The sequence below is a fragment of the Catharus ustulatus genome, chromosome 6 (genome assembly GCF_009819885.2).
Source record: "Catharus ustulatus isolate bCatUst1 chromosome 6, bCatUst1.pri.v2, whole genome shotgun sequence".
NCBI lineage: Eukaryota > Metazoa > Chordata > Aves > Passeriformes > Turdidae > Catharus > Catharus ustulatus.
In genome coordinates, this window is record NC_046226.1 from 53,157,502 (window position 1) to 53,178,356 (window position 20,855).

At 38.9% G+C, this 20,855-nt stretch overlaps 1 protein-coding gene across 1 annotated transcript; it reads left to right on the plus strand.

Moving 5' to 3' along the window:
• Positions 1 to 1,022: 1,022 nt before the first annotated feature.
• Positions 1,023 to 20,638, plus strand: CTR9 (CTR9 homolog, Paf1/RNA polymerase II complex component). Its single transcript, XM_033063531.2, has 25 exons — positions 1,023 to 1,128; positions 2,392 to 2,490; positions 3,259 to 3,498; positions 3,868 to 3,985; positions 4,561 to 4,650; positions 5,922 to 6,070; positions 8,353 to 8,460; positions 8,961 to 9,068; positions 9,188 to 9,424; positions 9,999 to 10,088; positions 10,178 to 10,306; positions 10,411 to 10,594; positions 11,174 to 11,262; positions 11,519 to 11,704; positions 11,882 to 11,969; positions 12,210 to 12,358; positions 14,407 to 14,523; positions 14,693 to 14,838; positions 16,255 to 16,326; positions 17,109 to 17,244; positions 17,714 to 17,860; positions 18,318 to 18,475; positions 18,773 to 18,869; positions 19,189 to 19,301; positions 19,554 to 20,638. Exons 1-25 carry the CDS (start codon positions 1,084 to 1,086, stop codon positions 19,963 to 19,965), a joined length of 3,507 nt encoding a protein of 1,168 aa, XP_032919422.1. The 5' UTR covers positions 1,023 to 1,083; the 3' UTR covers positions 19,966 to 20,638.
• The last annotated feature ends 217 nt before the right edge of the window (positions 20,639 to 20,855 follow it).

Genomic DNA, 20,855 nt, shown 5'->3' on the forward strand with positions numbered 1-20,855 from the left:
AATTAGTGCATAAAGAAAAATGAGAAAGTCACACTGAAAATGTTAAGTAATTAAAAATGCTATTTACTTTGGCTTCACAGAACAGGTGACATTACAAGTCATCTACTCATTACCACTATAATAGATAGTATTATATATAGCAATTCATACTTATTTTAAAAATAAAATTAAGTAATTTAATGCCTTATAGTTGTAAGTATCAATTCATTCCAAATTTGGTGTTCTGTGGGTGATTAGCTATAGGACAAAATCAAGTTACTCTAGGGTTTAATAGGCTGTGTAAATAGAATTAGAGGTTGGGGTTTTCAAAATTTATTTCTGTAGAAATGTGTCTGAGACCTTTTAGTCTTACAACCCTTTTTTTCCACTTGGTACAACTGTAAAAATGACCAAGATGGGTCTTAGGTTACTGTGCTTGCTGTGTTTGATCCAAATATGCAATGTGTCTGCCATCATAATTTTAAAAAACACCATTTAGGAGTCCGATTGTGTAATTCCTTCTTTACTTTGTACCTGTGTGTGACTGAGTCCCTCACACAGTTATGTTACCAAATTCCGTATTTGTCATTAAAAACGCTCACCTAACTCCAACACAGCCGGCCAAGCTGTGGCTGAAAATTGTAAATATGCATCAAAAGCATGAAACCAGCTGAGCCAGTCGGGTAATACCAGTTTGGATTCACATATTGGTTTTCCACGAAGACGGGGAAAATCCGCACGTTTTAACGCGTTTATTTGTAAACCTTTTAGCGACTTTGAGATGCCGTGAGGAGAGGCAGCCCCTGAGGGAGCCGCGCTCCAAAAGCCCCGGGAGAGGCCAGGGAAATCGGGTGCGGGCACACAAACACCCAGCGCTGCCTTTCGCTGCTCCATACGTGTGTATTACCCATTCCCAGACATCTGTACATACATATATACACATACATACATACAATATACGAGGGGGTGTTCCAGACGGAGCAGGCCCCGCCCCCGCCCCGCCCCGCTCCCGAGCACGTCCGGGTCGCGCGCTGCCGTGAGGGGAAGTGCGCGCGGCGGCGGCCCCGGCCCGGCTGTGGCGGCTCCGGCAGCGCTGTCGCCGAGATGTCGCGGGGCTCCATCGAGATCCCTCTCCGGGACACCGACGAGGCGAGTCGGGCGCGGGGAAGGGCGGGGAGGGCGATCCGTCCTCGGGTCCGTCCTGGTCCGCGGCTGTGCCCCGGGCTCGGAGCGCCAGTGTGGCTCTGAGCCCCCGCGCCGGGGTCACAGGTGTCGCAGCGCAGAGGAGCCGCTCTGTAGAGTTATCTCACCGCGGGGCTAACAACTTAATTTAACTTTATTTAAGATGTGCTGTTACAAGGCAAGGTTAGAAAGATGTGGAGATTTGCAGCGTATAACAAAGTTTGACGTTAAGTCGTACCGTGTAGCTAAGTAAGGTGTTGAAACATAATGCTTACAGGCTGAAGAATATTCTCTCTGAACATCTGTGTCTCTACTCTTCTACATACACACACATATATGTGTACATACATATCTGTACACACAGACATTCATATGCGCAAATATATATACGGAAACAAATTTCTGCATGGCTGCCATTGAGGTTTTAACTTTCACAAAGTTGCTTTATTCTATGGAGTTTGTATATTCAAGGGCTTTTTCTTTTGTGACAGAAATTTCTGTCTGAGGTGTCAACATGAATTGTGATCTTGGTGCTGCTGTTCAGGCTAGGACTACTTGGATCCCAAAGTTCTGAATTAATCACTGGGGAGTGCAATAAAATACCCCTCCACTCACCCCTGCTCTTTTTTACTTCCTTGTTTATTTGCTGTGTTGGTAATATCTATTTCTTATTCATAACTATTTTAGTTGATGGATGAGGGCCATTGTCTGTCAAACAGGAGGTACTATGCAAAACAAACTCAAAACTAAAGCAAAGCAAAAAAAAAACTGAGCAAAAATTAAGCAGAAATATTTTTGCTGGTAGTCTAAAGTCGTGCATAGTCAAAACTATAAGCTTTTATAAACTGGACTGCTCTAATTCAGCCTACAGAGGAGTGCCAGCATTGGTAATCAGGGTACAACAACTGCACTTCTTTCTTGCTGTAAAACTAACTTGTAACGCAGATGATTAATTATTAAGGGCAGCATGAGTAAGGTGAACTAACAAGCAGTTAAATTGTGTTCCCAAATATCCTACCTGGGGAGTACCTGTTCCTTTTTCCTCATTCTGTAACATCAGAAGATTAGATCAACATGGGAGATTAGTGCTCACAAAACAATGCCTGAATGATGAAAAGTTCTTGATGCCATTTGCTGCTCATGTCTACAGTTGTGAATATTCAGAAATTTAGCTGCTCCAATACTCTTTTAGTTTCCTAGGGAGTGATGATCTGTGTTGTTTGGTCCTAGGTTATCGAGCTTGACTTCGATCAGCTGCCTGAGGGTGATGAAGTTATAAGTATACTGAAACAGGAGCACACCCAGCTGCACATATGGATTGCCCTAGCGGTCAGTAGAGATACAAATTGTGTGTTTAAATACTGTATTCAAATCAAATAATAATTTTCATTTCCGTACTCTTATGAGCAGTGATAGCTGAGTTCTGAACTCAGGAACTTTGTGGGGTCATTCGGTCATTGATTCTAGGCCACATGTTTCTGTCTGACATATGCATATTGCAATTTTAATTTAATCTCTTTTTCCTGATACAATTCCCTTGGGAGGGTTATTTTCTATAGGTTTTTTTTCCTTCAGTCCATTGTTTTCCTGGTTTCTGCCTTTAATTACGTGCTTCGTAAAAAAGGAGGGGGCAATATCTATCCTGTGGGAAGTATGGTTAAATGTCAAAACATCAAAGAAGTTCAGAGGAGGACCAGTGGATTCTTCACTTGTAAATAGCTCAAAAACTTGTGTTTTAAGGTGATGAGGCACTGGCACAGGTTTCCTTTAGAAGCTGTGGATACCCCACCCCTGGAAGTGTTCAGTGGCAGGTTGGATGGGCCTTTGAGCAACCTGGCCTGATGGAAAATGTCCCTGCCCATGGCAGGGGGGTAGAAACGTGATTATCTTCAGGGTCCCTTCCATCCCAGGCCATTCAATGATTCTAGGACAGAAAAATATTTGGCATTATCAGAATACGTTTCTCTGATGATGCCTACATTTATTTCTGCTTTATCCCTACACCTGGAAAAAGAGTCTGTGTGATATCTAAAGTGTCAGCTTGATCTGTTATGTGCTCATTGGGGTAGTGTTGTCTGTTAAAAATGTGTTTTGTAGCTGGAGTACTACAAGCAAGGCAAAACAGAAGACTTTGTGAAGCTGCTGGAAGCTGCCCGCATCGATGGCAACCTGGACTACAGAGACCACGAGAAAGATCAGATGACATGTCTGGACACTCTGGCAGCCTACTATGTCCAGCAGGCTCGGAAGGAGAAGAACAAGGACAACAAGAAGGAGCTCATCACCCAGGCCACCCTGCTGTACACTATGGCTGACAAAATCATCATGTACGATCAGGTAAAACCAATATCTGATCAAAAAAACAGTTTTGTAAATTAGTGATTGTAAAGAAAACGTGTATTGATTCACTAAAGGGAAGATCAAAACTGCTCAGGCTTTACAGTCACATGTGAGCAAAACTTGTATCTGAAACATGCATGGTGCCACCAGGAATAATTCTCTAGCTTGGCACACCTGATAGAACTACTTCAGTCAGCTTTGGAGGCTGACTTCCTTTGGGAAGGAAGGATTGCTGTTCTCTTGCTTGATAAATGTAAGAGAAATTATTTAATTGTAAAATGCATTATGAGGCAGTTCATCTTTCACATAGTCCAAACTTCATATTTTACAAAGATGAGCGTATTGCAAATTCTTTTCCTTGTCTAGAATCACTTGCTGGGAAGAGCCTGCTTTTGCCTACTTGAAGGTGATAAGATGGACCAAGCTGATGCACAGTTCCACTTCGTGCTCAACCAGTCTCCAAATAATATCCCTGCCCTTCTCGGTACGAGTTTGTGGATATTTGTATAAACCTGGTGTCCCTGGTTGAGTTTTGGAATTAATTATGTCTTTAAGAGGGTATGGGTAGAGAGAATGTGATCAAGACATACGTGGCAGAGACTGATTCAAATTTGGAAAGTAGACATAGGTGGAAGAGCTAGGAAAAATGCAGCATCTTCTGAGACCCATGGGCATCCAGTCGAGCTGTTTATGCTTCCTTGATGGTGGCAATGAAGCTGGACACTGTTAAAGGTGAAGTTACCACTAGGGAGGGGTCAACAGACTGTAACACTAGTAATTTAAGTTGTTCACTAGTCTTAGTAAGTGTCTTTGTTCTGGACCAATAAGGAATTAAGTTTCTGCAGAAAAATATGAAGATGTAAATTTAATGTGTTTTCATGTTTGCTTTTTTCATATATTTGGCGCCATCAAATGTAACAGAAGTTATTGTTGTCTGAATTTTCTATTAGTTTTTAACTGTAACTTTTGAAAATGGGTACAGCATAAATTGAACCAATAATACTTGAGCTTCTGGTTTATAATCTTGGTTTTATTCCTGGTTCTAACTTGTTCTAACAGGTAAGGCATGCATCTCTTTCAACAAGAAGGATTATAGAGGAGCCCTTGCCTACTACAAGAAAGCACTGCGTACCAATCCAGGCTGCCCAGGTGAGACAGAAAGTATTTGCTACTGGAAGTGTTTGCTCTGCTTGCAAACTAACTCAGTCTTCCTCATTCAAATTCAAAGGGCATTTTTCTGGTCTATATCTATATATACCAAAGGAACCCCAACCCTCATTATAGAGGGATTTAGGAAATCATTGACTTGAACTATTTCTTAATATTTAGAGAAGAAAGTTGTGTTTGGGAAAATACTGTTCTTTTTTTTTTAAGTATTACCTTTTAAAGAGATATTAGAAAATAGGATTTTGCACGTAAGAGAAATTGAAATTATGTGGGGAGGGAGGAGCTGTTCGAGACTCTTGCAGAATTTCTTTCTCTGTAAGCTCTTGGAATAAGGCTTCAGAAATGGATAACAGTAATGAAACAAGGCATAAAAAGAAAAATTCTACTTATAGTGCATGTGGGTTTTCCTGGTCTTGTATTACTTTATTTATGCAGAAATCTGGGAAAGTTATTTTTACAGGCTGTAAAAGTGATATGTGTGATTTAGATACATTAATTCAAGGTTTTTATATTAGGATCATAAATACTTGAAAGTCTCTTGAGAGATGTGATAGACTGCCATGACCTGTCACAGAAAAAGTTTATTGCAAAGTGTGTTCTGTGGTCTGCTTTACTGTAAGAATGACTGCTACAAAAACCTTACTTTTCAACAAACCTCTTTCCTTTGCTCCCCTTTTTCTAACAGCCACAGGTTTGAAACTGCTGTTTATAAATTCTCTGTACTCTTAGATGACAAGCAGTCAGAGAGGGCAGTACGATGTGAATTTTCTGTATTAGTCCATCTATACTTGGTCGTGGAAGTTGGAGGATGATAAACAGCATGTGAATCAGTTGATCATTTGAGGAGAAATGCCAGCTAACTTGTTTATTCATCTGTGTTTTCTGAAGGCCTGCTAGTTGGAGATGAACTTAAGTAAGAAATGTCCAACCCTTCCATCTGGCAATTTTTTAATGCTTTCTCTATTATTTTTAATACATTCCCATAAAAGTAATTTTTTATTTGTTTGGCATTGAAGTCTGTGGGAGATAGATCAGCGTTCTGGGGTTTATGAGGAAGTAAAGTCTTACTAAAACATTCAAGTTCATTTTGTGGCCAGCCAAGTATGAGCTGTTGCCTTGAAAAACAGCAGATTGTTAGATGGCTTTAGAGGCCTTAAGGAACTATGAAAAATTCTGCTTTCACTCCAGGTTGTGAAAAAAAAGGCATAAAGTTGAAACTTTGGGATTCTGAATGGTGTCATGTTGTTCTCTAGCCGAGGTTCGGTTGGGAATGGGCCACTGCTTCGTGAAACTGAACAAGCTGGAAAAAGCTCGCTTGGCCTTCAGCAGGGCTCTGGAGCTGAATTCCAAGTGTGTTGGGGCCTTGGTTGGACTGGCTGTTCTGGAACTCAATAATAAGGAGGTGAGTCTGCCTTAGCAGGAATCCATACTCTGTTTACTTTCTTTTAGCTAAAAAAAAACCCAAATTTTTTATCTTTTCAAAGATAGTCCAGTTGTAAAGCGGGTTATAAGTTTTATGATTGAATAATTTCAAGTCTGTGCTACTACTGAATGATATTTTAGATATGTGCTTGTGATGTGAGGAGCACATGCTGAATTGCTTTCTTATGTTGTTAAAAATCTTCAATTCTGTTGTTTATAGAAGAGTTGGGTGCAGAAAAACAGTGCTAGGTTAACTGTTTCATTTAAAATAATAAAAATCCATGGTGAGATATGTGAAGGAAGGTCAAAGTAAAAGACATTACCAGAACAAGTTAGAACAAGTTTTTTAGAACAAATTTTCAAACAAGTTTCAAAGTTACGTTCTAGCATGTGTGCTGCATGGTAAACCAAAGAGTAGGCAAGAAGAAATGTTAACTGGGCTGATAAAAGTACAATTAAGTGGTGATTCACCTTTCTAAGTATTGTATCACTGGAAAAATACATGCAAATAAAGCTTAGTTGGGATCATAACTTCCTTAGCATGGATTAACCATCTGGTTAACCATTAACTCACTGGAGGATGAGACCCTTAAGTGTTTTTAAAAATATATATATTGTTACATAATTGTATGTGGCTGAAATTTAGTGTGCTGCTTTCTATAGTTCCCTAGAAAGATCTTTTATTAGCACAGAATGTCTGAAAGTTTCTTGGTTTACTACTTCATGGGGGAAAAAAATTGTTAAGACTTCAATGAAGAAACTAAAATTTAAAAAAAAAAAGTGGGCATAAGAGTTTTTTGGTTTTTTTTTTCATAAAACTACAGAGAGAGCAAGAAATACTCTAAAGTCAAATTTTAATAAATTCCACAGATGAGAAATTGATTATATTTAGTATCTTTCTTTTCCTGAAGATCTTTTGGCTGAAGTCAAGGGATGAACTCACTCACCTGAAGATTCAAAAAAATGTAATTAAAAGCTGAGCCATTCAAAGATGTTTTGTGCTCTAAGAAATACATCTTCTGTGCTTTACTTCAAATTGCTCTCACAACTTTGTAGTAGAAATTAGTGTAACATTGAAGAGCTGACACAGGGAAAGGAGAGCACTGGGGAAAAGATTCTCTCTGAGTAATTGGTATCTTTTTTGTGCTTAGATATTTCTAATGTTTCTTCCTCCTAGAAGATGTTATGATGTCAGATCAGGGTTGAGATCACACTGTGCTCTCATTGAAGTCTGTCTGATCTGCTTTTCTTAAATCAAAGCACTTACAGCTTTGAGGCCTCTACCCTACTGGATTTGGTTGAAATTGGACATGTGGCTCGAGTTATTGGAGAACTTGATGCACAGTGTGATTATAAACCACATTTGACCTTTGAAAATGAAGGCAGGAATGATTCAGTATCCCTTATCCAGGTGTATTGTTAAGCTTGGCTTGGAAAGATTGCACCTGTTCAAACTGAAATTGATTTTTTAGTTGCCTACATGTTACATTTTATCCTCCTAAAACCTAATCTGTTCAATAAGACAGCTTTCTGCTCATCATAATTACAAAGTAAAGCACAGCCAATGGATGAGTTCTTGATAGGATTTTTGTTGTTTCTGTTCAGAAACAAGTACAGATTAAGCTGACATGCTTGTGATACAGATTTCACGGTTGTCCTAAATAAAGAGCAATTATTTTATCAGTTGTGGATTTGAACTTGTGGGTAAATCACATTTTTACCCGTGGGAAGCTTTCTTTAAGGTGTAAAGAGTCTTTAGAAAAGAGTAAGTTGATGCAATGATATTCCTATGTAAACACCTCAAACTTGTACTGATTTTACAACAAAATCTGAAGTTGTTCAAATTCTAAATAACATGAAAATATCTTCATTCCACTGTTGAATGAATTGGGTAAAACATGGAAACCTAAACCAGTCACTGGGGACACTGAGCAGTAGAAGGAACAGAAGGAAGGCTCTCAGGCTGTGAGCGTGACAGGTCAAAGGACATCAAGACCAAGTCTTTTGGGTTTTTTCGCTTTTTTTTTTCTCCTAGAAAGTCCTGCTCTGCTCTTTTCAATCCCTCTATGGTAGCTTCATTTCCCATTTTCCACCTGTGTGCTGCAGGAAGAAAAACCAGTAGCTGAGTTTACTTTTTTTTTTTGTGAGCTCAGTATAGTGTTGTCAGAAATCCTGAACAACCTAGACTGAAAAATAGTTTTGAAGATGGTAACAAGATACAGATACTGAGGTGCTTTTGATACCTGTCAATGTTTCATTTAGGCTGATTCCATCAAGAACGGTGTTCAACTCCTCTCTAGGGCTTACACAATTGATCCCAGTAATCCAATGGTGTTGAATCACTTGGCTAATCACTTCTTCTTCAAGAAGGTAAGAGATCGCTCAAGTTTTACAGTTAAATGCTTGATAACCTCTGAACAGCAAGAATTCTGGTGTTAGATTCAAACACATTTCATTTGGTGCCTAATATCTGTTAATTTAGATGAACAAGTGTGAGGCTTTTGGCCTGAATTGTGTATAAATCTTTCTCAAGAAAACCAAGAAAAGGTACACTTACTTAAATCAAAATCAGCTTTGTGTCCTGAAGGGGTTTTGGGTTTTTGATGTTTGGAATTTTTTTTTTTTGTTTTGACTGGTTGGGATTTCTGTTGGTTTGTTTTTCCCCCCTCCTCACTCTTACGTGCTTTAAAACATGAAATAGAGAAAAGAATTGTAACAGCTAAAACTAAATCTGTTGTTACTTAGTCAGTGCTGTGACTAAAGCTTTGTTACATTTTCCACCTACCCATGTTTAAATCATAAAACCACTTGACCATAAATAAAGTGAAGACTTCCAAATTTCATTGAACTTCCTTTATTTTTTTTGTCAGGACTATGGTAAAGTACAACACTTGGCTCTTCATGCTTTCCATAACACAGAAGTGGAAGCGATGCAGGCAGAGAGCTGTTACCAGCTGGCGAGGTCTTTTCACGTGCAGGTAAGGCAGTTTTTAAAGTCCTCTTTGAGCTCACATTTTTTAAGTCTCTGTTATAAAAGTTCATGCAAAGGTTGCCTTTAAAAACACTGACTGTTCTTCATTCAATTCCTTTTAATTAGGAAGATTATGATCAAGCTTTCCAGTATTATTACCAGGCCACTCAGTTTGCCTCATCTTCTTTCGTACTTCCGTTTTTTGGATTGGGTCAAATGTACATTTATCGAGGGGACAAAGAGAATGCTTCACAATGCTTTGAAAAAGTCTTGAAAGCCTATCCTAACAATTATGAGACTATGAAAATCCTTGGATCTCTTTATGCAGCTTCAGAAGACCAGGAGAAACGGGATATTGCAAAGGTGAGTTTTCCTTCCGCCAGCATCATGTGTTTACATGCAAGAGTAGAACCTGGAAATCAGACTTGAAATCAGACTGTTTCATAAGTTGAATAAAACTCAGGGTTAGGTGCCTGTAGGTAGGGAATATTTCAGAGGCTGTCATGAGGGATCGTCCTGTAAGTTAACTCATTTCCTGAAGACAGCAAATCAGCTGGTGATTTCCAGAAAGCACTTGGCTTGGCTTATCTGGAAGGACAGTGATGCTTTTTTAAAAATGAAAGATATTTTAAATCTAATATAAAAAATTAGATAAAGACAAGAAATGTTAGACATTTCTCTAGCTTTTCATGTTGGTGTAATAGCCTTTCTTCTCTAAGACTTGAAGCAGGTGTTCTGTTCTACAGAAGATTAGAGTAATGAAGGAAGGAAACTAATGCACATTTATTACTGTGCAGATGTTTGGGATGCTTGCTTCTGCAGTATGGTGTGTCTTTCTAGTCTTAAGGTTAATGCCTTTACTCTTTCTTTTATTTCCATTTTTTTGAACAGGCTGTGTGTCTTTGAAGTAGCCTAATTGTCTTCTGCTGTTTTTCAGGGGCATTTAAAGAAAGTCACGGAACAATATCCTGATGATGTAGAGGCATGGATTGAGCTAGCCCAAATTCTAGAACAGACTGATATACAGGTATTATTAATACACACTTGGTGTATTATGTGTGTGCTTTTCACAAGAGCATGTAGAGCTCATTCTCTTCTTTCTGTTTCTTTCCAAAGGGTGCTCTGTCAGCCTATGGAACAGCCACACGCATTCTGCAGGAGAAAGTACAGGCTGATGTCCCTCCAGAGATCCTGAATAATGTGGGTGCCCTGCACTTCAGGCTGGGAAACCTGGGAGAAGCAAAGGTGTGCAGTTACTCACAGTGTGAATGATGTTTCTTGATCACACAGAAGTTTTTCTTTGAGGATTTTCTGGAGTGCTTCATTGCTCTTTTCTTTCTGCACTTCAGAAATACTTCTTGGCGTCGCTGGACCGTGCAAAAGCAGAGGCTGAGCATGATGAGCATTACTACAATGCCATCTCTGTGACAACATCCTACAACCTGGCCAGGCTCTACGAGGCCATGTGTGAATTTCACGAAGCGGAAAAGCTCTATAAAAACATTTTGAGAGAACATCCGAATTACGTTGATTGTAAGAAACATTTGGTATTTCAGTTCTACAGTCATCCTTGTAATACCAAAAATCATCTGGTTCACAGTGCCTTCTGCTCTCCTTATGTCTGTCTTCCTTTGTTTTCACAGTAGTTTTGGGGCTGACCTGTGCTATTTGGCACACACCATGCCCCAGCCTCATCTGTAGCATTTTCTCTACTTGTTTCCATTTTCACCTGCAGATACCCTTCCCAAAGCTTATGGAGGTGGGAGAGCTATTTAAAGTGGAGGGAAGAGAATTATGTAACTGATGGATCCTTATTTCTTTGTAGTTTTTCAGTTTTCTTTAATTTATGAAGCCAATTTAACACATTTACAATACTTTAACTGTCCAAAACCTGCAGTATTTGTATGGCCATCATGGGTGCAACTTCCTCTTCATGTCATATTTCTCACTGTGAATAGAATACGAAAGATGTCTTAGTGATTGCTGTCCTTAGCTGATGAAGAGGAAAATTGCTTTTGAAACTCATGCATGGGCAATATTTTCTTTGTCCAAGATGAATTTAACCTGATCCCTGTTCCTCATTTTTATTTTATTTTCTATTTTTGCTTTCAGGCTACTTGCGCTTGGGAGCTATGGCCAGGGATAAAGGGAATTTTTATGAGGCTTCTGATTGGTTTAAAGAAGCACTTCAAATAAATCAGGTTTGTAACCCTATAAGTGTTTATCATTAAAACACTCTAAATAAAGTTAACTTAAAATTTAATTTTCCTCTTTTTTATTTTTTTATTTTGTTTGTTCATATAAACTAGGGAAAGAAGAGAGCTGCCAAATCTGTGTTTTGTTTGGGGTTCTTTTGAATATGGAATTTTGTTTAAGAAGAGTAATTCATTATGCTTGGATAAGAACCCTTGCAAAGGAAAAGAGTAGTTTTGTAACTTAGAGTGAATTTTTCTTTAGGATCATCCAGATGCCTGGTCTCTGATTGGCAATCTTCATTTGGCTAAACAAGAGTGGGGTCCAGGACAGAAGAAATTTGAAAGAATATTGAAGCAACCCTCCACACAAAATGATACTTATTCCATGCTGGCTCTTGGCAACGTCTGGTTGCAGACTCTCCATCAACCCACAAGAGACAGAGAAAAGGTAATGGGCAGCTCTCTGCCCTGTGTGTGGGTTTGTTTGTTTATTTTTTGTATGTTGTTAGCTATTCAGAGCCTCTTGATGTCTGTTTGGCATCTTCTAGTTCATAAAACCTCTGGGTAGATCTTTTCATTACCCACTGTAGAAGTGAGTGACGAATTGGGGCATTTCTTTCTGCAGGAGAAACGTCACCAAGACCGTGCATTAGCCATCTACAAGCAAGTCCTCAGAAATGACCCAAAGAATTTGTATGCTGCTAATGGCATAGGTGAATATCAGAGCCTAGTTTTCCTTCAGAGGTGATCATGTCCTTATATAGAGCATTGATTGTAATAGAGAATTATTTATTTATTCAGGGCCTGAGCACTGTAGAGTGGAGCTCAGGAAATGGCAGCTGTGTTGCTGGAGGGACACTTTATTGAGGCAGTATTGAATTTTCTGTGGTACATGAACCACATGTGGTGCATGAACCTGGAAGCTCACACTGTCCATATTCCTCTCTCCTCAGGAGCTGTCTTGGCACATAAGGGATATTTCCGTGAAGCTCGTGATGTTTTTGCCCAAGTGAGAGAGGCCACAGCAGATATCAGCGATGTGTGGCTGAATTTGGCACATATCTACGTGGAGCAGAAACAGTACATCAGTGCTGTGCAGATGGTAACATCTCCACATTGAACTCCCTTGGCTTAGATGACTTCTAGATGTCTCTCTGTTGTCAGGGCAGCTGGGAAAGTTTCTGAGCAGTGTTTTAACAAATTCTAGGCCTATTTCTAACAATCTGTTGGCTGTCAAGTCTTGATTTAGTAGTAGACTCTCAAATGTGGGCAAGGGGTAACAAAGCACCTATCAACTTTTATGCTTTTTTTGATAGCAGGGTTAGAATTTTGGTTGTGGAATAAATCATTAGTCAGAGGGGTTTCAGTCAGTGTAGTTACTGTATGTGAATTGCATTCAGATGTTTCCAAAGTAAGTAAATGCAATTTGTTCCTGGGATTTTCTTCTAAATAGCAACAATTCCTATTTTTGTTCTTGTAAATGACCACGTGAATACTTTAAGAGCTGTCTTAAAAGCTGACTGGGCCATAATTTCACTCACCACAGTTAAAATCACAAAATAATTGAAGAAAAGAAATCTGTTGACCTTAGCTAGTTTGACCTGACCTACCCAAGCAAGTAGATGTTCAAGTGTCAACCTATTCTGAGTAAATGCACTTAATTAGCTGATGAAAAGCATACAAATAGGCTTAAAAACACAGCAAATGTTGAACAGAACAGAAACTAAGAAGAAATTTGTGTCATTTAAGATGAGTCCTTATTGAGGCTCAGAAATGCTTCATTCAGAGCTGTTTTGAAGCTTTTTGTGATGCTTAATGAAGAGGTGTTACTGGGCCTTTCTTACATGATCAGGAGCTCAGTAGTCTCTGTCCTCCAGTGAACTATTGTTAGCAAGCTTTGGCAACCCAGCCACATTCACTGTGTTGAATGGGGTCTGTTGTTTTTTTAGCACTTTGTCTATTTTTATTGACAAAAAGCCTAATGAAAATCTCATTTTGGCAATTGTTTAAGCAGTGAATTACAGTGGGGAAGTGGGTATCACTTTCACCTATCAATTTGGGAGAAAATATATTTTACTCATTTGCTAATTTATTTAAGAAAAAGTGTTATTAGAAATGTGTTTATTTACTGAAGTGTTTTATTGTTCCCTGGGTTCTGCTGTGCAGTCACAGTGAAATACAGTATATTGGACTCAAAGGGAGACAAATTGAATTTACTGGCCCGGCTTACTGCAGCCATAATAATCATCTTACTGAGTTCTCTACCCTAAAGCGTACAAATCTGAGGCAGCTTGAGCTAAACACAAAATCTCTGATGCTGAAGGTGCTCACAACACAGTGAGATGCAAAAGTAACAACCTCAGGTGTTACAGTTCAGGGCAGTTTTTCTGTACTTGAGCTGCGAATAAATCTTACTTTGTATTCCTTGCTGTTTTGGAGGCTCAGAGAGGGTGAAGGGTTCCTTGAGAAAAGAGTGAAGGAGTGTGTCAAACAGAAGGTGCTTTTTACTGAAAGTTACAAAGTTTGGTATCTTTTAAGTCTTTAATTCTAGACCCACAAAAGTTATAGTAACAACTCATTTTTTATGCTTTAGAGAAAATGATATCCCTTGGCATAGCCAAGTTCCTCAGCTGGGTGGACAGAAAAAATTTGCTGTTGTGTTATCTGGAAAGTCTTCATTTTAATTTTTTTCTAAACTAATTACATCAGATGCATGGAATTACTATATTAGAGACATTTCAATTGGTAAAATATCTGATATGAATAAAGTAAATAGATTGTTTATTCTCCCCCACATACTGTGGAGAATATTTGAGTGGTCTTAAAATGAGTCATGTTGTTTGGACTTAGTTGCAGTAAATGGTACTTTAAAAAGTATTTGTTTGTATTTAAGACCTACAGAGCCTTCTGGGCTGCAGCCAGTTTGTAGGAAAAAGCAGATATTTGCTATGGACTAGGAGAGAGAATGTTCTGATCAGTGAGAGGGAGGCACCCATGTTGCATAACACACTTCTTTAAAAAACAAAAGCAAAAAAAAAACATATTAGCAGTAATGCTTTTTAGGAATGGAAACATTTGCTGGAGTTAGCTAACCAAAATAACAAACCACTGTTGCCTCTTTCTTTGATTTTTTTTTTCCTTTTATTTCAGTATGAAAACTGCCTCAGAAAGTTCTATAAGCATCAAAACACTGAAGTGTTGTTATATTTGGCCCGGGCGCTGTTTAAATGTGGCAAATTACAGGAATGCAAACAAACTTTGTTAAAGGTATGCATCTAGAACATCATGGATCACAGAATAAAATTACTGTTAGTTTATGTGTCTTTGTGTTTCTTTAAATTTGCTGGTCTGGGGTTGAAATGATGGTGTTTATTCTCTGTATGTCATTTCTGTACCATGTTGTAGCTTATCTTAAAAACGTGGGTTTTTTTTCCAGGCCAGGCATGTGGCTCCAAGTGATACAGTCCTTATGTTTAATGTGGCTTTAGTGCTGCAAAGACTTGCTACCTCTGTCCTGAAAGATGAAAAAAGCAATCTGAAGGAAGTTCTTAATGCTGTGAAGGAGCTGGAGCTCGCCCACAGGTAAAGATCATTTGTTTCTAATCATTATAATCTATTTTGTTGTCCCCTTACAGTGTACTTGCAATATTGAGCACAAATCTGGTTAGAAGAGCAATCATCTTCTGCAAAACTCTGTGTAATTCTAGAGTTTCTGGTAGGAAAAGAAAAGATTGGGCCTGACAAAACTGTGTGTTCAGATTTTGTTCCAGAATCAGTTTTGTTTGACCAGGTGCCAGTGTGTGTTTCTCCAAGAGTTTTGTTACTACTGCGACCAAGATGCTCTTCTTCCCAGAAATGCACAGTCGAAAAAATGTTGACAATTATTCTACTACTTGAATATTATTTTATGACTTCTTTCAAAGCAAGCTATAAGGCTTAAAAGCAAATTTGTTTATCTTACATAAGCATAATTAATGATTGGCAGTCCCTTAAAACTAATTTTATCCTCATTTTGGCAAGTAAAGCCCAAGTACTGTCACAGTGTAAGAACTGAAGCAGTTTCTTGAGTGCATTTGAGATATTTTAGTTCTGTTTAAAAAACAGTAATATGAAATTTTGTGCAGACACCAGTGTGATTAATCTGATCCAGTTGCCACCATCCTTGAATAGAGCTTTCAACCATTTATTTGCATTTTCAACCTGCTCCTAGGTGTAGCTGGTGCATGATTTGTGCATTCCTAGCTCAGTTGTTGAGGATAGAAGTTCTAACTTAAAATTTAATGAGAAGCTTGTTATTTATTGCCTTAAAGAAGTTGCATGAATTTATTCTTGCCTATTAACTAAAATTTTTGGAAAATACTCTCCATAGACTACGCCTCAGGCAAGGAATTATTATATTCATATATCCAAGAACTTGAGTCTAGCACAAAAACATTTCATTTGAAATGTGCCTGAGGGTATATGGGAAGAAACTGTGGTAATCTTGAAAGTTAGAAGTAATTTTCTTTTAAATTGGAGAAACTTTTCAAAGCCCTGATCATCATAGCTTACTGATCCACTTGGAAGTTTGTTTTATTCTCAAGGGCCTGTCCACTAGGTCAAGGAGGCTGTTCTGAAAGGATTTTTGGAAAACAAGTTTTCCTTCCTTAAGCTGAATTCAAGCATGTGATCTGTGACAGATAAGGAACCAATCTGTTGGGGTCAGCCATGTCCTTACTGGTAGGAGCCAACAAATGAAATCCCAGAACTTTTGAATTTTTCCTCTCCAAAGTGGTTTTAAAATACTTTAAATTTGGAGAAGTCTGAATGCACTTTTTAACTGTTAAAAGTTGCTGTATTAGAAGGTGTTGGCGCAGAGGAAATTGGTGAGATTTCCTCATCTGGTGAGTTTTACAGATCTGTAATTCAGGAGTAAATCCTTTGTTTTAAAGCAAAATTGAAATAAATATGTAAGTAATGCCGTATTTGCTTACTTTGGTTTCTTGTGATTTCCTCTAGGTACTTCAGTTACTTGAGTAAAGTAGGTGATAAGATGAGATTTGACTTGGCACTTGCTGCTACAGAAGCCAGGTAAAAAAAAGAAAAAAACAAAAACCTACAAACAAATCCTTCATTCGGATTCTAATTTTTGTCTTGGGGTTTTTTGGTTTTCTTTTATTTAAAACTAGATTCCAAAATTTCAACTGTCGCTTTGTTAGAACAGTAGAAATACAAGTGCAGGGTCACTCCCTACTACTGTTCCATTCTTTTCCTGTGTTCCACTTCTGCACATTCTTGTAAGATTTCCATAGCCCCATACAAGTACCATGTGTTGGCCATCCTGCACTGTACATCTGCATGGCTATCATTGAAGCACTATATGCAGGGAAGGAAATTTCAATATTAAAATAAATGTCATTTTGGCATCAGCTAGAAGAAGGTGTTGAAAGCACCTTGCTTTTTAATGTTTAATGTGACTTGCACACTTTATGCAACCTTAACTCTCACACTATTGGGTTTTTTAAGCTTGAATTTTGCCCTTCCTTTCCAGTAAGGTTTAACTTCTGAAGCTCTCCAAATTGCTTGGCACAATTCCTTTTATGTTCATGTGTGGGTTTTCTGTATATGAACTGGCAGAGTTTGAAGTGTGAAGCAATATGTTCTTAAGTGATACATTGGAAGATAAATCAGCTTACTAAAAATCCTTTAATTTACTCAAAAAGCCGCACTGCTCTTCTTTGATCTAATTCAAGTGGCTGTTTTTTTAGTTCATTGGGGATATGAACATAGTGTTGTGATGCAGGCACTTTATAAAAGCATTTCTTTTTGTGTTTGCCACCTTGCCTTACCTGAAATTACCTTGGATTTTGCAGACAATGCTCTGACTTACTGAGCCAGGCCCAATATCACGTGGCTCGGGCACGCAAGCAGGACGAGGAGGAGAGGGAGCTGCGAGCCAAGCAGGAGCAGGAGAAGGAGCTGCTTCGCCAGAAACTGCTTAAAGAACAGGTTTTATTCCACTTAATTCTATATATTGCATTTTATAAGTGTATGAATTCTGTATATTGCATTTTTATCAGAGCACACTGACAATGTGTGTGCTCCTGCTGTTCTGGGATGGTACCTAGTAGCTGTTTTTCATAGTCATAGTAAGTGCTAGCTGAAAATATTACAGCTAGAAGGTGATGCTCTTTCTTTCCCACGGTCTCAGAAATATTTAGTTGTATCATGAAATAAAATAGATGTGCCAGAAGTTCTGCCATCAGACTTTTACCTATTCTACCATGGGCTTTTTTGTAGGAAACTTTTTGTAAAAAAAAAAAACTTTTTTTTTTTTCATTTGCACCTTGTGCTGTGACACAGAGCATCAAAAAGCAATTTTCCGGTCTCCTGACAGCAAATCATTCCTGTGCCTGCTGTTATAATCACCGTGGTGGTACAAGAACAATGGTAATGGTTGGCTTCCTTGGTGTTTCAGGAAGAGAAGCGCCTGAGAGAAAAAGAAGAGCAGAAGAAACTTCTGGAACAAAGAGCTCAATATGTGGAGAAGACCAAGAATATTCTGATGTTCACTGGTGAAGTAGAAGGATCAAAGGAGAAAAAACGTGGTGGCGGTGGAGGCAGGGTAGAACAGAATTTTTTAATCTCTTTCTCTGGTTTTGGTTTGGTTGATTTTTTTTTTTTGCTTTTAAACCTCCTTAATTTTCCCCTTCTGATATATGGTCCCTTGCAGGAGCCCAGGTTTTTAATTTCAAGCTCCTAGGCTCTACTGAGTAAAACTGCACAGGTTTAATATTAAAATGTCAAAATTGGAAGGTAATACTTAAAAGTTCTGGTCATGGTGGCGTCACTAAAATGTGTTCAGTTGTTAAAATAACAGAAGGTTCTCTTATTATGTGCCAGTTCTGAATCAGTTTCTAAATAATTCCCATCTTGTTTCAACTCTGCCATAGTCTCTAGAAAGTCTGTATTTTTTCATCTCTTCCAGAACACACTCAGGTAAATTTCCATTTTGAAGTGTTTCCTGGTAACTTTGTAACTGGGATGTGACTAATAGGTTACATTGCCTGTGTTTCTTACAGCGTTCCAAGAAAGGAGCAGGGGAGTTTGATGAGTTTGTCAATGACGACAGCGATGAGGATCTGCCCATCTCCAGAAAGAAGAAGAAGAGGAAGGGCAGTGGCAGTGAACAGGATGGGGAAGAAGAGGAGGGTGAGAGAAAGAAGAAGAAGAGGAGGAGGTAGCTGATATTTTAATTATTTAAATGTTAATTAATGTTCCCTGAGCAATAGAAGGGCTTTTAAGTCAGTTCTCTGCAGTCATTTGTAACAGTTTAAAAACAAACTCTTATCAAGAGGTCACATACTTATTTTTTACTTACACATGACACATTATAGGACTTAAACTACCACTCTGCAACAGAAGTAGGAGGGACACTAGATGAACTGGACACTCCTTGAGACTGGTATTTTTGTATGTTTTGAGGATTTTTTGCAGTGTTATGCTTTATGCCATATAAAATGTGTTTCTGTTCAAGACCCCAGAAGGCAGAAGAGGGGAGTGATGATGAAGAACACGAAAACGGCCCGCGGCCTAAAAAGCGACGTCCACCCAAAGCAGAGAAGAAGAAGGCTGTAAGTAAACCCTGAGTAACTGCATCACTCTCTAAATATGCATTTGGAGTTCAGCATTATCCTGGTCAAAAGAGATTTATTAGTGTTGAAAATTACAGCAAAACCTCTTGAAAGCCAACTGGCCTTAGAGCTTATTTTTATCCTCCTGCCCTGTTGCTATTGCTGCTTCAAGGATGGAAAGGATATTTCCAAAGCCATCTAGAATTAAGTGATAGTAAATGGAAAATTTTTTAAAAGCATGTCTGGTTTTCTGAACGTGTTTCTACATTTGGGCCCTGTGCCACATGAACAAGCAGCCCTTTTTTTTCCTTCTATACAGCCCAAACCAGAACGTCTGCCTCCTTCAATGAAAGGAAAGATCAAATCAAAAGCCATCATTTCATCAAGTGATGATTCCTCTGATGAGGACAAACTGAAAATTGCTGATGATGGGTAAGAACCTTAATTAACTTTGTATGAACTTAGAGTTTCAGTGCATGCCATCAAGAGAAAATGCAGTGTTAATGAGATAACACAAAGATAACGAGAAGTTTTTCATTGTACTCGCAACATCCCTTCCCAGTGCAGATTAATTCCATTCACTCTTCTAACACTTGCATTCCTCAAATCCTGGTGTCTTGCTTTATATACCAGCTAAACTGAGCACCTTTTAATACCATTTCCCCCCTCTGCTTTTCCCCACAGGCACGCTAGAAATAGCAACAGCGATTCTGAGGACGGGGAGCAGCAGCACAGCAAACGCATCGTTTCCGACAGCGATTCCGATAATCGGAACAAGTCTGGCAGCGAGGCAGGCACTCCCCGCAGATCCAGCACCCGCGCATCCGAGGAGGAGTCTGACAGCGACAGGTCCCCGAGGAAGAGGCAGCGCTCGGAGTCGGAGCAGTCAGACAATGAGTCCGTGCAGTCAGGGAGGAGCCGCGGCTCCGGCGGCTCCGGGAACGAATCGCGGCCGGCTTCGCGCAGCGCCGAGTCCGACAGAGACTCCGAGAGAGGCTCTGACCACGAGGGCTCTGCCAGAGCTTCTGGCAATGAGTCTGAGCCAGAGGCATCCAATGATGAGGGCTCTGAAGGAGGCTCAGATGACAGCGATTAGAGCTGAATTACAGACCATCTTTCAAAAACCTTCATGTAAATATGTCTCAGTTACAGGAGAGATAGAATTTTTATATTTCAAAACTGTGATTTAAAGAACCTTAATGTTTTAGGAAACTGTTGCGAGACCTTTCTGTGATTCTTTCTGTTAGTTATTAATGGATGTTTCTCTCAGTTGGCTTAATGGTGTATTTTTAAATTGAAACCACTGTAGGTGCACAGAAGCTCTGTCCTGTAGTCAGCACACCGAGGATGGAATGCATGTAAAAACTATGGAACATAAAATCTCCTTAGGTGGTTCAGTGTGGCTAAAACTTGTTCTGTGATTATACACGCATAGATGGATCTTAAAAATCCTGTCAGATGCGACAAAGAGCTGTGGATATTTATCATTTCCTCACTCAGAGTAAAGGTCAGTAGGGAGGTTTTTCTTACTTTCTATTAAAGAATAAATGTGCCACGATGCAGCTCTTTTATGTTTTCAAGATTTTGTTCTTTTGCTTCTGTTTTTGTGTTAAATCAGTTGAAAATATGCAGATTTTAGAGGAATTTTATAAACTAGTGATGCAGACGTAGGTGAAATATTTAAATTGGCTGGTTAAGACATTTGGGAGAACTCTGTATTACTTGAGAAAGGTGAAGCTGCAGGTGTTGCAATAAAACGTTCTTGCTTATTTGCTTGGAGTGATTTATTTTACTCTTTAGAAGGTATGAGCAGAGTACCTGAAAACATTGAATTTGACAGTCTGTTTGGAGGAGGTGGTCCTAGCTGTATTGTAAGTACATGGCTTTGGAAACTAAGTCTTTTCACATAATATGTTCAGGAATAACAATGAAAAATTGCTGTGCTGTAGACTAAATCTGATTTCTCTCTGTGGTTCTGAAAAAAAT

Bases quoted from the DNA above. Each gene is read 5' to 3' on its own strand.
- CTR9 (XM_033063531.2), top strand. From the start codon at position 1,084: ATGTCGCGGGGCTCCATCGAGATCCCTCTCCGGGACACCGACGAG. The intron at 9,069-9,187 runs GTAAGGCAGTTT...CCTTTTAATTAG, and splicing joins CGAGGTCTTTTCACGTGCAG to GAAGATTATGATCAAGCTTT. The intron at 17,245-17,713 runs GTTTTATTCCAC...TTGGTGTTTCAG, and splicing joins AGAAACTGCTTAAAGAACAG to GAAGAGAAGCGCCTGAGAGA.